We start from the raw sequence: 16,736 nt of genomic DNA, 5'->3' as shown, positions 1-16,736 counted from the left end.
AAAAGCCATCTTAAAAAATCAGCTCAAAAAAAATTGTTTAGAGGTCGCTCACGATTTTTAAAAATTTCCGAAATCGTCGAAAATTCAATCTTTTTTAATTTTTTTTCTCGTTATTTGATCATTTTCTAGGTTGAAAAAAATATTGATTCTGAAAATTTCAAATCGATATTTTAATTTCTAAAGGTCGCTCATAATTATTTTAACTTTAAAAGTAATGTACCTAAAATGTTTTCGAGTGACCTCTAAAAATAAATATCAACGAACTAATAATTTTTTTTATTGAATTTCATGAACAAAAGAATAAAAATAAATCACAAGACACTTAAAAAATTTCTCGAGGCAAAATTTACTACCGCAATGCGAGTATCAAATATTTATAATTTTTTAATTTTTTAAAATTTAAGTGTCGTGATTTATTTCTATTCTTTTGTTCATCAAATTCAATAAAAAAAAAATATTAGTTCATTGATATTTTTTATTTTTAGAGGTCGAGAAAAACGATAAAGATAACGAGAAATTTTTTTTTTAAAAATTCAATTTCTGACGATTTTGGAAATNTTTTTGAGCTGTTTTTTTGAGGGGGCTCTTAAAACATGATAAGCTAACATATTTTCACAAGACGAAAAAAAAAATTAATTTTTTTGGACCACCCTAATGCTTACATTGCAGCAAAAAATTTATTTAATACAATGTTTTGGCAAAATTACTAAATAAAGTTCTTCATGCCAATTATATTTGAATGATGAGCAAAAAGGCAGTTTATTCTTGAACGATTTTTATATTTACCGATTTTCTGATCACCCTGTACGTGCAAGATGAAAGATCTCCATGCCAACCGCATTTTAAAGACGAGCAAAAATTTTAATCAATAATGCATTTTTCTCGTAAAATGAAAAATAAAAATATTTTCCCTTTTTTCCACTCTAACCATGAACATACTGTATATGTTGTTACAGAATATTGCTAGGACCGAGACAAATAAATCAGTTTTATTGTATCCCAAGGCACATACTTGTAAAACCTCTGAAATTTTAAGGTGCCTCGAGGCACATTTTTGGGGCTCCCATTTCTTTACATCCATATCAATAACTCACACAGCCAACCAATTTCACAAATTTAGCAATCAGAAACTAACACTATGTTTTACAAATAGAGATTAAGATCATTACCATTAATTTTACTTTCATAATTTTTAAGGGAATAATGAATTTAAAGGATTATTTTCACCGAACTGAAGAAAATATAGATATGTCGTAAAATATTTCTGAAAACTAAGACAATAAAGAGTTATAGTGTCCCAAGGCACATATGCAGGGCCCTTGATATTTTAAGGTGCCTCGAGGCACACTTTAGGGGCTCTCATTCTTTTCAACCACATCAGTGACTCAGTCACTTGCCCTTTGAGAGTTACAAGGTCAAAAGACTGGACAAAACGCATTTTTTTGGGGTAACGATTGGAACCTACCAAAATATCCTTCTAGGACAATTTCAAAATCTAGCCTACGAAATGATAATACGGCGCCCCTTCCCCACCCAGGCGCTAGGTTTGTAGGAAATTTGAAAGGATTTGTAATCAAGTAACCACATTACTTATAAATATATTCTTATATATCACTTTATACATAACAATATACATTGTTAGACATAGAAAGCGGTAGTACCATGAAAGTATGTCGAATTCCGTGAAAATTTATACGAAAATATATTACGTTTCTGCGAATCGATGCAAGAATAAAGGTCTAGACTAGAAAAGGCGTCAATCCTTACATTTGAGGTAGCAGGAAACGTTTACAATTTTTAAGGCTGTAATGGCAAGACAACGTTAATAAAAATTGACATTTTACCTTTCGTGCCGCTTTACTCAATTCTGCATTCAGTCTTGTTCAAAGTTAAACTGGTTCGTATTTACAGGCATAATTAAAAAAAATTGTCTCTACTGAGTATTGAGGTCTTTTCTTCGCCACCAGGGGATCCCCTGTTCCTCTACCATCGGAGGAGCCTCCAGGTTGTGTTGCCTGGGCGGCGGAGGACGCGAAAGGCTCCCATGCACTTGTGGCACCTGCTGAACCGGCCTAAAAAAAAAAAAAGAATATAACACCAAACCACGTCTGTAATAGCTGGCTCGAATTCCAGATCTAAATCCTCTCGACTTACTCACCTTTGGCTAGGTCCCATCTTGGCGACCATTAGGGGCTGCTGATGCAGCGGGTTTTGCCTCAGGTGGAGCGTGTCCATTTGAATGGGGGCCCTTTTGGCCATCAGTATGGCTTTTTTTCTCTTCCTCGCGGTGTTCCTGGCGTTGCATTGTATTCCCAGCAAAAGGGCGCTGACAAGGGCTAGGAGAACGCCTATGTACACCAGGACCTGGAGATTCCGGGCCGCCGATTTCCTCAGGACGATCCCGGCTATGCACAGCGACACTCCTATGAGGATCCCCATCGTAAAAACGAGCTAAAAACAGCGGTTCTTTGAAAATTTTCTTTAACTGTAAGTAACAAATGAAGTATTTTGCTTTAACTTAGAAGAAAATAGGTGGTGTGCCTCAAGGCACATATTTAGATCCCTTGCTTTTTCTCAGCTACATCAATGACTATATTTTGAATAATTTTTACAAATAATTGAATTTGCTCACCTGTAGAAAAAAATAGCAGACGTTTTCGAAGGTTTGGCATTTACCCCCGCACCCGTGCACAATGGCGCTCGTGACACCCGAACTCATGGTACTGTGCGACCTGTGAGAAAGCCTAGTGGGTATTCTTCTAGGGGCGCTAGAAGCAGGTACATTATCACACCTGGAAACATAGTAAGCTGAAAATAATCCAATAAACGAAACTAAACGAAAAATATTTCGCAAGCTTAGCGGTGCTTACGGTGTCTGTATTTCATGATACAGCTGGTCCCACTGGCCCTCCTGATTCGGGTACACTTTCCTTGGGTCTTTACTCATTACAATTTGACCCCTAACCTTCTTATCCGGTCCCATTTTGGGTCTAGTCGAACTTCTCTCCGAGAAGGTGTTCCTAGAATACCTAAGAAAAAGACAAAAAGGTATTTTCGAGAAACAATGCCCAAAATTGAACCCTAAATACCTTTTATTGGACTCGTCGTCGAATTCATAGTACGGGAGTCTAGTGGAACCGCTGTCGTCAGAAAAAGTAACATCCGTGTTCCTCGATTCTCGTAAAGGACTGTGTTGGAAGCCGTTCTCTTGATAGTAGTAGTCGTAGCTCTGTGTATCGGTGGTTTCATCGCTGAAACCGATGTCAATGGTTGTGGCCGGCTTCAACACCCCGTTTCTGTACGGACCACGACATCTCTGCTGGTAGTCCTGATGGTGGTGGCCCAATTTAGGGTTCTGATGGGGGTAGGCTCTTTGAGCAGCGAGAGCAGCCTGGATATAAAATGGAAGAAATTACACAACAAATACTTACATAAAATGCATAAAAATCAAACAAATTATATATTTTCACAAAGAATTATGGATTTTTTTGTCTATCGATTACTTTTTTGTTATTCTTTTTGTAATCAACATTAATTTTATCAGGTGTTCCACAAGGATCAATGCCGAGTCCACTGTTGTTTAGTATACTTATTAACAACACTGCCAACAATTTAAATGTACCCCATTTTTTACAAGACTGTATCATGATACAGCAAAAACCCTGGTAGGACGAATCTCTAGTGTGTTTTGAACAAATTACTCTTAAACACAGAGAAGTGCAAGAGGTTACAATTTTCAAAAATGGTTACAATTAAAGTTTATTTTGACCTGACATTATATTTTAGCGTCAGAAGCAACAAAAGTCTGGGATTATAGTGAAGAAAGTAGGATACCAAGAAAGCAATATGCTGGTGACCTTGTATTTGACAATCTTAATTTTCAAGATCAAACTAAGGTCAAGTATAGATAACAAAATATTTAAAAAATATAGTTTTTAACAGTTTCAAATGATTTGATAGTACAAACAGGATAAATTAAATTGTTTTACCTGTTGATAATACAATTTATCGCATTTTTTTAACCCTTAAAAACCCCCAATGACAAAACATAATAACCCAATAAATTATGCAAAAGAAATTTTTTTTTGTAATAACTGTTTCTCGCGATTTACGCAATATTCAAAATAATTATTTCTCAATATTTTTTTCAAGCAGAAAGTCATAATTTCAAATTTTCCTATACCTATGAATGCTCCAAAGTTGTGGATAACCAAAATATTGATATGCTCCGAAAATTGAAGCGGTAAGGTACTTTTGGTTTTTTAACGATAACTTCCTTAATTTTAAAGCTATTAAGACGATTCAAAAACGATTTTACGGAAAATGTCGACAACTAAAAGTACTGTAAAATAGAATATTTTTTAATGCGTCATTTTTGAGGTTAAAGGGTTTGAAAAACATAATCTTCGCCCTCAACTGCAATCTTCTAGCAGCGACATCTCTGTTAATTTTTATCCTACACAAATAAAAAAAAACAAAATATTCTGTGAAAAAAAAAATTAAACTTTTGTACTCGTGGATATTTTTCGTATTTGTTTTATTTTTAGTTATTTTTTTGGATTTTTTTTTTCAATCATAACATACTATTTTTAAAATATGCATTCTAAACCGCGTATAAGTATATTGTTAGCACATAAAAAATGTAAATTGTGGAAAGATTACCTTAAATTTTAAATCTCGTGAAAAATACATTTTTTTCCGAAAAAGCGAATTAACAGTTTTATTTTGATCATAACTCTGTTACTTTTTATGCTAATGACTTAAAGTCAAGTCCATTGTAGATTTTTTAAAATACTTCAAAAAATGTTCTGTGCATTTTTTTTTGAAAAATACAATTTAGTCATTTTACGTTAAATGCTTCCAATTCAGTTTTTGGCGGACATGAAATTATCTTCAGCCAGCCGTATCTCAGCACCTATTGCACCTACATAAATGAAAAAAACTCAAATCTTTTTCCTTTTCTATAAGTTTCATTTTCTTCGTGATATTTTTTTTTCATAGAATGTCTATTTTCTGAGTTATTCGAGAAAAACTACTGAAAAACGTATTTTTTCAATAAAAAATATACATTTTCTGAGTTATTCGGGAAAAACTACTGAAAAACGTATTTTTTTCAATAAAAAATGTACATTTTCAATCACCAATAACTCAATAAATATTGACTTCGAAAAATGTTCATAAGGTACTTTTTGCTAAAAATTATTGGCACTATATAACTTTTGTTTCTTGAGCTGGACTAATGGTGTCAGAAGATTTTTCCGGTTTGTTCTTGCGGATAATTTGGGGGTCAAACTCATTTTTCTCTAAATAATTCGACATAATCGAATTGCAGAGGAAAAGCTTCCAGCAAAATTCGTAGGATTTTGAATGGTAAATTCAATTGTGACCATAGATTTTACCTTCACCTTAATTTGGAAGGTCAGACCAAAACCAGCTTGAAAATATATTGAACACCGAATTTTTTATATCACCAATCGATAGAGCGGCGAATTTTAAGTCTGAATATGGGAATAGAGAGTACAAATATGTCCTGATTAACACACGACAGAATCGAAATGCAGAAAAAATTAAAATATCAGATCTAGATTTTGCTTCGTAAATAAGGACATCTAAATAATTTGTCACAAACAATTTAAATATTTTCAGGATATTTCTTCAGCAATCTGGGAATGTTACATCTCAGGTATCAGTAAGGATATCTCTAACATTAATATTTACGAATCGCGAATATCATCATCTTAAAACTAATTTGTCTGTATTCTATGTTTGTTTTTTATGTAAACTATCGCAATTCCCAATGTTAAATAAAATGAGACTCAAAATATACTTAAGATACGATCTTCACGTTATTTTCATTTAACAATTTTCGTTAATATCGTCATCGCTTGAGTCATTTAAACAATGACCTCTAGATGACAATTAGCTTATTCAATGCAAATGAAAATATTTTTTTCAAGTTCTAAGGTCGGCTAAATAACAAAATTGGTCTATTTATAGTTTAATAATAACAAATTATATACAGGAAGAAAGGAATTAGCTGGTAGAAGCACAAGGCCTTCTTCTATTGTTATAAGAATTTTTTTGAATACCTACGCCGATAAATATTTTCTAAATTGAAACTTATCCCATTTATTCACAACGTTACTAACAAAAAAACTAAATGGTATTCATAAACAGTAGCATGAAGTGTTTTTGACCTTTTCTAATCCCTATTGTATAACATCTGCACGTAAATATATTCAAAAAAAAAAAAAAAAACATTCATATTTACCTTGGAAATAGCGTGCGATGTCGGAAAATGTGGAGCCATATAAATATTAGGAAAGAAAAACACAAATTACGATAATTTTCTTCTCTAAACAGAAAAAATCAAACTAAAACCTCGTACAAACGCACCCAGTGCATTTGACAAACTGAAGGAGAACCCGAGAACTACTTTTTTTTATTATATCAACACGCACCAACACCTTTTGCCCGGATCTAACTGACACGAAGGCCCTACTTCGCCTCGAAATGACCGTAGCCCATTATCAAGGTGACAAGGGTTGACACTTTTGTCCCACGACGGATTTTTACAATCGGGGCAGAAAATTTCACTACAATGTAGAACTACTATTTGTTTATGTGAAAGATCAGAACGAATCTATCTATCTTCTCAAATAAAGGTTTCAGTTTTTTAAAAAATGTTATTACTTAAGGAGCCATGTCGGCCTCATACTGCTTGTTAACTTTTTTGTTATTTTCTTTATTTATAAATTTGTATGTCTATATTTAATTCCTTTCTCTTTTTTATTCTTTTTGTCATATTTTAATACCAGACTTAACATATCCGGTTATTGGGCATCCCCAGTTGTATATGTATGTATGTATATTTTGTTTAATAAATAAACAGTTTACTAAAAGGAAATAACACCTCATTAAGTGAAATTCTACAATTACGTAACAACTTTCTGAATGCCCTACGAATTATTTCTAGCTTCAAACGGATTTGCTCAATAAGCGGGATGTTATTTATATGTTCCCCCTAGTCGGTAGACTTCAAAGCTTGGTGTAATCCGGAAAATTAAATCATCCCCTGCAACTCAATATTTACCGGCACAGGTGTTACGAGTTCTTCATCCCGATATTGTGCCCGATTAAGCGCATTGTACGGCAAATTTAATAAGAATCGGGATAACGTGCGCAAGGTTGGGTCTATTCAATGCAGCCGACAAAGAGATCTCGACTCAAAAGACGCAAAAGGAGAAATGTACAGGTCCGGAATAACCTATTTCTTGAAAGTTAATATGTATGTGCAAACAGTGACGGTTTATTCTAAAGTAGCACAGATCAATCAGTGCCTTTTATACAGTGTGTTTCAAAAAGACCTCTCGTAAATTCACGGGGTGATAGTAAGACAAAAAAATAAGAATTTTTTGTCGTATGAACTATATGTATATCTCCTCTTGTTTTCGAGAAACAGAGCGACAAAATAAAAATTTTTAAATAGAATTTTTACGAAAATTTCCAAACGGTGCGAAATATTTTTATGAAATTTGGTATTCCGGGGTTTTTAAGGGCGCTAAATACGCTGGTCTAATTATTTTTTGCATATTTCATAGAGGGCGCTAGTTACGCTACATTCCTACTACATTTTAGGTTCTAATTTTTTTGAGGTTAGGTTTTTTACCATTCGGGCTCCAATTTCTAATGTACAATTTTGTTTTCTTAAAATAATGTACTCTTGTTAGAACTTCCTAATGTGGACAGTTTTCGAGAAAAAAGGCTTTTAATTGAACTCTTACAATATTACGGTGATGAAAATAAGTGACTTTTCTCAAAGTACGCTTATGTCAAAACTTATTGATGGATGTCTCATAAACAACAAATACATTCTCAGTAATATTTTAAACTCTAATTAACTTTATATTGAAATTTTGGTGATTGTTAGTGACTGTAGTTAGTAACGACTAATTACAGTTACTAAAATTTTGATATAAAGTTAATTAGAGTTTCAAATATTACTGAGAATGTATACGTTGTTTATGAGAGATCCATCAATAAGTTTTGACATAAGCCTGCTTTGAGAAAAGTCACTTATTTATTTTCTACACCGTAATATTGTAAGAGTTCAATTAATAGCCTTTTTCTCGAAAACCGTCCACATTAGGAAGTTCTAACAAGAGTACATTATTTTTAGAAAACAAAATTGTACTATGCTAACATCAAAAAAATTAGCCTAAAATATAATAGAAATGTAGCGTAACTAGCGCCCTCTATGAAATATCCAAAAAATAATTAGACCAGCTTATTTGGAATCTTTAAAAACCCCGGAATACCAAATTTCATAAAAATATTTCGCACCGTTTGGAAATTTTCGTAAAAATTCTATTTAAAAAATTTTATTATGTCGCTCTATATCTCGAAAACAAGAGGAGATAGACATATAGTTCACAAGACAAAAAATTTATATTTTTTGTCGTACTATCACCCCGTGAATTTACGGGATGTCCTCCTGAAACACCCTGTATTTTTTTTTTAATTGAAAGTCTCAAGTAAAATTAATTCAATTCATAATCCAAGTTGAATTATTAAAAAAATCCAAAGAAAATGGGACCAATCCAACATTTTGTCAGATATATTGACCTTTTTTTTCTTGCCTGTTGTGATAGAAATGTTGGTGTGATTTGTTTCTATAGTACAGTGCTAGTTCTTTTGTAAATATATCTAATGTGAATATTTGACAATTTTTAAAATATATTTAACGCGAAAATCAAATACAAGTATATGGGGTGTTCCTTTTCAAACTCCTCAGGTCGATATCTCGAAAATTGTCGCTTATTATCAAACCTCAAATCGATAGGCTTATCAAATTCATTGTTAAAACTAATGGAGTCGTATTTATTAAATAGATGTCAGCTTGTAGAATATGGTGGTGTTAAAACTGAAACTTACATATCTACCCGGGAGTTCCCCAAGGATCCAATTTGGGACCCTTGCTTTTCCTTTTATTTATAAATGATATCTCAGCTAAATTGTCAGTGCCACATTTACTTTTCGATGATATAGAGATACCGTTCAGGATAATTGGTGTTTAGGTAATAATAATCTTGAGCTTAATTTGAATAAGTGGAAAGTTGTTTCCTTCGTGGGAAACTTACGCCTACAATATTTAACTACAAATTGAATAAAACTATGATAAAGGTGTGACACTTTTAAAGGTTTAGGTGTACTATTTGACACAAAGTTATTCTCTAACAACCATATCTCAAAGACTGTTTCTTCTGCTTCCATCATACTGGGATATTTTATCAGAAACTGGGGTAATTTCTCAGATATATTGGTAAACGTGGTAAAGGGACTGTGGGACATACAACGTATGGGGGATTTTTGCAAAAAAATATTTTCAATTTAGAAAAATGAATAAAAGATGTAAAATTTATCCTTCAAATGAATTTTAACAAAAGTGACACTTTCAATAATTCGGATCACAATGGAAGAATCGCAGCGGTTTGAATATTTGAGGGTTTCTTTGGGATACTTTGACTTTTGAAAATCATCTAAAAATTCAAGATTTTCTTTTTATCCTTTAATTTTTGTGACTAGTATATATTTTACAATTATTCTCCAAATAATGCAGTTATAATTTATGAATAAAAAAACTTCATCTTTAACAACATACTGTTCTTTTCAATTAGTCGTTTACAAAATTTTTATCAATTAGAAAATTAATAAAATGTCGAAGGTTTAAATGACTCGAACACTGAATTCAACTTAAAAACTTTTCAACCAGCTGAAGAACTTATCAAAACGTTGGCAATTCTCAAACCAAGACGGACACACCCAACTATGCTAAAGGCTTACCTGATAGTGGCTGCTATCGGTGGGTGGGGGCAAACGGCGCTGTGAAGAGGGCAGACGTCGCGACATCGAGGAGACGTCGCCTCACCATTTCTGGAGGCCTGCAACATATCAGATACTTAAGTGGAGTGGCTGTCAAGAAGTGTGATTAATGATGTGACCGTTGGTACAAATAGCATCTGAATGTAAATGAGAACGTCTTTCAAGGTTCATCCTTATGGGGTGTTTCTGTCTGTCTGGATTTTCGTTCTAGTCATCTACACATATATCCTTCCAATAATAAAATATCAGTACCGAAAGTGGAGCAGTTTGGAAGCATAAAGTTTATTGCTAATTCGTTTTCTGCCGACGTTTTTATGAAGCGGCAATTAAATTTAAACATGTCGTAACATCTTTAATTAACGAAAAATTAATCGTCGTTTAAATAAAGTTGACATTTAAAATTATTATACCCGTTTAAAAAAGCTTAAGTGAGGTAGTAATGGCACAAGCTTAATTGCCGCGTCACTCCCTTGATTTTGTCACTAATTATGCCTATAACAAAGTAACCTGTATATGTCGCATCTATGTTGTAGGTTAGAGCAATATTATGTGTCAATCACGTTAGCGACTGTTGACGGATGTCAAATGTTTCCATGGCTACGATGATCAATGTTTGTTTACGTCGAAATTAAAACAATACAAACGTATAGCGTGATACAAAGACAAATAACGATCTACTAACACAATTTTTTCAAGTTTCAGAGTTTCAGAATCTTTTATGTGATTTAAAATTGAAATAATATTTGACGTTTCCCAAACGCTGTCGGTTGTGGAGTAGCAAGTCACAAAAAGTCGTCGTTATTGGTAACGGGTAAACAGTTACCGCCCCTGTGTTGGAATTTAACTAATCAATATTTGTGCAGAATGAGGTAAAAACGGGTGAGAGTGATGTTATTGTGAATTTTAAAAAACTGGAAGTGTGACTTCAAATTTAATAGAAGGAAAGCAAGGTATGAGAGCAAGCAGAATACGTTTACAAAAAAAATCTTATCAAATCAAGTCAAGCAATGTTCTTCGATACCGGAAAACTAGGTACATGATATACGAGTAGTTGTTTTTTACGTGATTACATTGTTTGTCAATTTCATTATATCAAGTATGTGTTTCTGTGTTAATTATATTCAAACACATAATTTTTAGATTTTATCTTGGATAGCACAGGTACTTCAAAAAAGTCTACACCCAAGAGACCCACATATTATTTCCCAAGAAATTCAATACACTGAACATGATCTTCTAGACAAAATTCATGATGAATTACAGATGAATTTTGGTCATTTTTGGTTGAAAACGCCCAAAACTGATTTTTTCCCAAGTTTTGTCCAAGTACAGTGCTTTCGAAAAGTAACGAATAAATTCATTATTTTTTAAATTGAGAAGTTTTCGAAAAAATCCCCTGGCACGTCGATTTTGTTTTTAAAAAAGGCACTTTTTGACATACGACCCATATTTGTGACGTCATCGTTGTTCGAGATATGACGTCATCGACAATTTTTTTAAATAGCAACCCCCAATTTTGACCATGCCATTTGAAAGAGCGTGTCATTCTACATACACAGATCATGAAAAATTATGGTGTTACATAACAAAAATTTCAAGAAAATAATGTTTGAAGATTTTAAAATTTAATTTTCACAATACTGAAAATGATAATGATTATGTAAAAATCGACTAAATTAAATGTTCAAATTGTGCACCGTTGGCTGCCTGACAGTAGCCAAGACGATTAATAAATTCTTTTTGGACATTATCAATAACTTCAGGAGGTATACGATGTATCTCGTGACGAATTCTTGCTTTTAAATCTTCTAAATTAACCGGTCTAGTAACGTATACTTTGCTTTTTAAGTATCCCCACAAGAAATAATCTAGGGGTGTCAAATCAGGCGATCTGGCTGGCCACTCAATCGGCCCCCTTCTCCCTATCCAACGATTCGGGAACAGCTCATCTAAATAAGCACGGACAGGTGTTGCATAATGGGGAGGTGCACCATTTAGTCGATTTTTACATAATCATTATCATTTTCAGTATTGTGAAAATTAAATTTTAAAATCTTCAAACATTATTTTCTTGAAATTTTTGTTATGTAACACCATAATTTTTCATGATCTGTGTATGTAGAATGACACGCTCTTTCAAATGGCATGGTCAAAATTGGGGGTTGTTATTTAAAAAAATTGTTGATGACGTCATATCTCGAACAACGATAACGTCACAAATATGGGTCGTATGTCAAAAAGTGCCTTTTTTCAAAACAAAATCGACGTGCCAGGGGATTTTTTTCGAAATCTTCTCAATTTAAAAAATAATGAATTTATTCGTTACTTTTCGAAAGCACTGTATATCATTTTCGCAGTATTTTCAAGCGCTGTACACTATGCCATTAGTAAAATTTACCCACGACCTCGATATTTCTCAGAAAATCCACTATTTGGATGAAAACTGGCCTAAATATGGGTCAAAACTGTTTTTTTTCCTAAATTGTCTCTAAATATATAATTTTTGTAGTATTTTAAAGCGCTGAACACTATGCCATTAGTAAAATTTATCCATGACCTCGATATTTCTCAGAAAATTCACTATTTGGGTGAAAAGGGGTGTTTATTATTTTTATCTGTATTATTTCCGTAAATACGTTTGATATGTACGCCCATGGGCGTTCGGGTGTTTTCGGTAATTTGGCTGCTATCTTTTAGCTGCTAACTTCACACCGGTCAAAAATACTACTAAAATGGTTACATATTTCGATAAAATTTGTGAAAAAAATCAGTTTTCGCCCAAATAGTGAATTTTCTGAGAAATATCGAAGATCATGTGTAAATTCATGAGCGTAGCTGGGTGGGTGTGGGCTGACCTAATATTATCATTTTGTCATATGAGACGCTCGAAATTTCAAACTTATACTATATTCATCAATTTTTTGTGTTGAATTCATTTGTGTAAACTATATATATATTTTTTTTTTGACCCATATTTGGGCGTTTTCAAATTCCACTTTTCTCCGATATTTATCGGCAAGTCACGAATTTTGACTACAGAGCATCGAAATCCTTCAGAAATAATATTGTGGGTCTCTTGGGTTTGAACTATTTTGTGTATATTACAGATATTGGTGGTGTAATATAATACTAGTTGGGGCATCTGTTTTTTAATTTGTTTGAAATATCTGAATAATTGAATATAATTGGTTTATATTTATGGAAAATTATTTATATTATTGTAAACAAATTATGTTTACATAATGATGCTGATTAATCAATCACTCGTTCTGGTTATTAAAAAAAACTAATACAAATTGTCATTCCTGTGTGGGGAGGGGGCGATCTATTACTGCTCTGGAAGCCATTTCAAATAAGACTTTGTAAAGTTAATTCCGCTTGGTCTTGGCACTATTTCACCTGTACAGCGGTCACTGTTTTCACACTCTCTATTTCATATCTCCTACAGACAACGACCTTACTTAGCTTCATTGCGAATTTCTTTAACATACCGACTGTAATTAATTGACAATCGGCGTTAGTAAACAACCCGACACAATCATTGCACTAAAACAAACAAATGACGCGAGGATTACCGATTCCTTCTTTGCATATTCACGTGAACGATAATTAAAATAAGATAAGGATGCAAATTGCAGAAAAACTCGAAGGACAAACGGTAATATTTAATAATTTTTTAAAAATCGTGTTATTTACGTTTAATTAATTTATATACAGGGTGGCTCAGATACATCGACTTCGTTTCAGAAGGTGACCCCAGAGAATATTTAACAATCAACTGAATAAAAATTAAAAACTGTATCCTGTAACCGTGACAGACAATTATTTATTGGATTTAAGACTGACGCACACCACTTAGTAGAAACAATTAACAATTATAATTATTATATCACGAAAAAGATGAATAAAATTGTGGTAGTTATTATCGATGCAAATTTATACTTGTTTGTCTTATAAAAATCAAATAGGGATTGATAATATTTAATACAATAATGAAAATTAAGGAGGTATATCGGGTTTACTCAAATGCACAGATGTACTTGAAGTTTATATAGCGTATTACCCAGTGCTCCCTCAGTGCGTCATATTTTTTTGAATTTTTTTTTAATCTAGATTTTGAGATATTGTTGTTGAAAATTGTTCATTTTAACATAGGTTTATATGAAGCGAAGATGGACGGTGCGGCTCTTTTTTTGCCCATAACTGAGAAAAAATATGTAGAAAATGTGAAACAAAACTTTTCCATAGATAGTACACAGTATTATCTTATTTTTATGCAAAATAATGTAAGTTTTGAACATAGTACAGCTGTATTAATTAGAAACAGAAACCAATAATTGCATTTCTGTCTGACTTGAGGATTAATGTGGCAACGTCGCAATCAGCTGACAGCAAGGAGGGAATACATTTGAAAGACTTGATAAAAACGAAATTGATTTCAAACATATACATTTTTCCTAAATCCATGTACATTGTTATCAACAATAAATTATCCACAAGCGATGATTTTTTGTAACGTTTTTAAAAAATTAGATTAATTTAAAAAGACTAGGAAGCTGTGATACATTTATTGGAATAAAAAATACAGTTGATAAATCCTTTTAATATATTTAATGGTTTATAAAAACATCGTAATCATTACCCAGCAATATTTAGGGTTACATAAAGTTTTCTTTACTTGATTAATATAATTAGTAATACTTGAGATAAAAGCATTTGTACAGAATAGCAAATTTTATATCTAAAAAAATTAGTTATAGTTGCAAAACTCTTGTTCTACCTGCAAATATAGTCTGTACGATATTTGTTGAAATATAATTCCAGAAGAGAATAAGCCAATAAAGTTCTGTTATCGGAACTACTATAACAATTTACAGTGGTAGAGGAGGACATGTTTTTCTATCCTTAATTTTCGTGATTAGTGTATTACAACCACGTCATGACAATCTTTCCACTCTACATAATTAAAAGAATGCCCCCAACATTACGTTTCTAGGAACCAAGGAAAAACACCAGTTAGAAGTAATAAGAAATGCAAACGATTTCTGTTCTGGAAAATCCACCCTGTACAACAAGTAACTTCAACAAAACCTCAAACATTTTCACACGAGTGAGTTATCCAGACATGCTTTTGAAGACGCGACGACATACATCAACAAGACTATTAACGGCATCGTGATTAAACATCGATAAAGTTTTTTTTCCCCATCTTTCGTACCGTACTAACAATAAGAGCTGAAGTATATTTTGTGCATAAACCAACGTGTACAGCTTTGTTCAGATATGAACGAATGCATAGTCAACATCGAGATAAACCGCAATTAAGGTGCTTTCAGTGAGTGTGCAGAGGTTTTCTTCACCAACTTACAATTGGGCAAGTATTTTTCGCATTTTAAGGTACATATTCGAAATGAGGTTAATATACACTTAATAGGCACAGAAATTAAGGGATGTTAAAAAAATCCCAAAATTTTGGATGATTTTTAAAAATTTGTAACTTGGAGGGAAATTGTCGTAGAGAGAATAAAAAAAGGTAATTGAAGCTTCAAGTGTCTAGTTTTTGGATCTGGAATTAAAAATTTTTTTTTAGAATTAGCATAAAAAATGCAAATTTGTACTTTTCTTTAACAAGGCCCATGGACTTCAAAAAATTTTTTTGGTAATTTCATCATAAAGCTCTTTTAGATAATTTAATTATCTTTAATTTGAGCGGTTCCGGAGCCTTATACGATTATATGTCGCTGAATTATCATCGATCAAGGAAAAAAAAGCATTTTTGACTTTGGGAATCAATTACTCGGGAAATAAAGGGCGTACAGAAAATCCAAGCAGGGTTTTGAAAACTGAAAAGCATTCTCTACAAATCGTAATTATTGGTTTTTGATTAAAAAAATTTCGAAGTGAAAATGTTGGTTAGAAAAATGCTAAAAAATGCATAATTAGGGATATTTGAATAATTTGGTATAACTTTGCAAATAATGAATAAATTAAGGATATTGACTAACTTTTCAACCTCAAACTGCCCTAAGGAAACCCTGACAATTTCAAAACGCTGCGACTTTTTTTCTTTGAAAATCATCCAAAATTTTGGGATTTTTTTTATATACATACTTTAAATGATGAGTACAATAACAGGTTAATTTGCTGACAAAGGATTTTATCAGGAAAAAAGTTATTAACAATTTAATCGTGAAAATTTTTTTTTCTTCAAGCGTATAATAATACTTATATTATATAGTGCAACACCTCCTTTAGAAGCAGCTTATTGTTTAACTACTACAAATATTTTTCATTTTTTAACTAGTAAAAAAATGTAACAATGTGTAGGTAAGTATCCTAGCAACGAATTAAAGATTCAAGAAGCTTTGACGTTTCATTAAGTGTCAGTTGAAATTTGATGTCGCGTCGGGTCGTTTTTAAAATGTCTGAAGAAATGCAGTGCACACCACCAGAATTACTGGAAATTGCAAATACATCAGTGGCAACACTTATACCAACAAAGTCGAGAAAAATTTATGAAAATGCTTATGATAAATTCATAAATTGGGCAAAAGAAAATAATGCACATATTTATTCAGAAAATGTGATGATAGCATATTTTACAAGATTATCCAGAACACTGAAAAGTTCAACTTTATGGGCGCAATATTCAATGGTAAAATCTAAATTAAACATAATGTAAATATTGAGAAATATTCAAAATTAATTACATTTTTGAAACGACAAGGTGAAAATTATAAACCAAAAAAGTCGAAAGTTTTGTCTAAAAAAGAATTTGACGAATTCCTGAATAAAGCACCTGATGATAAATATTTAGCAACCAAGGTATGTACTTTTTAAATTATAGGTAGATA

The 16,736-nt window shown here is 32.4% G+C and overlaps 1 protein-coding gene across 1 annotated transcript in view; it reads right to left on the bottom strand.

Moving 5' to 3' along the window:
• Positions 1-1,885: 1,885 nt before the first annotated feature.
• Positions 1,886-16,736, bottom strand: part of LOC108912757 — a 25,563-nt gene continuing 10,712 nt past the window's right edge. Inside the window, exons 2-7 of the mRNA XM_018718136.2 lie at positions 9,844-9,941; positions 3,090-3,391; positions 2,871-3,029; positions 2,633-2,792; positions 2,159-2,451; positions 1,886-2,072 (exon numbers count right to left, since the gene is read on the bottom strand). Coding sequence (XP_018573652.1) covers positions 1,934-2,072; positions 2,159-2,451; positions 2,633-2,792; positions 2,871-3,029; positions 3,090-3,391; positions 9,844-9,909 — 1,119 coding nt within the window. The 5' untranslated portion in view covers positions 9,910-9,941 and the 3' untranslated portion in view covers positions 1,886-1,933. The remainder of the gene's footprint in view (positions 2,073-2,158; positions 2,452-2,632; positions 2,793-2,870; positions 3,030-3,089; positions 3,392-9,843; positions 9,942-16,736) is intronic.

Source organism: Anoplophora glabripennis, unplaced genomic scaffold (assembly GCF_000390285.2).
Source record: "Anoplophora glabripennis isolate ALB-LARVAE unplaced genomic scaffold, Agla_2.0 scaffold883, whole genome shotgun sequence".
Lineage (NCBI taxonomy): Eukaryota > Metazoa > Arthropoda > Insecta > Coleoptera > Cerambycidae > Anoplophora > Anoplophora glabripennis.
This window is presented reverse-complemented; position numbering and strand designations above follow the sequence as displayed.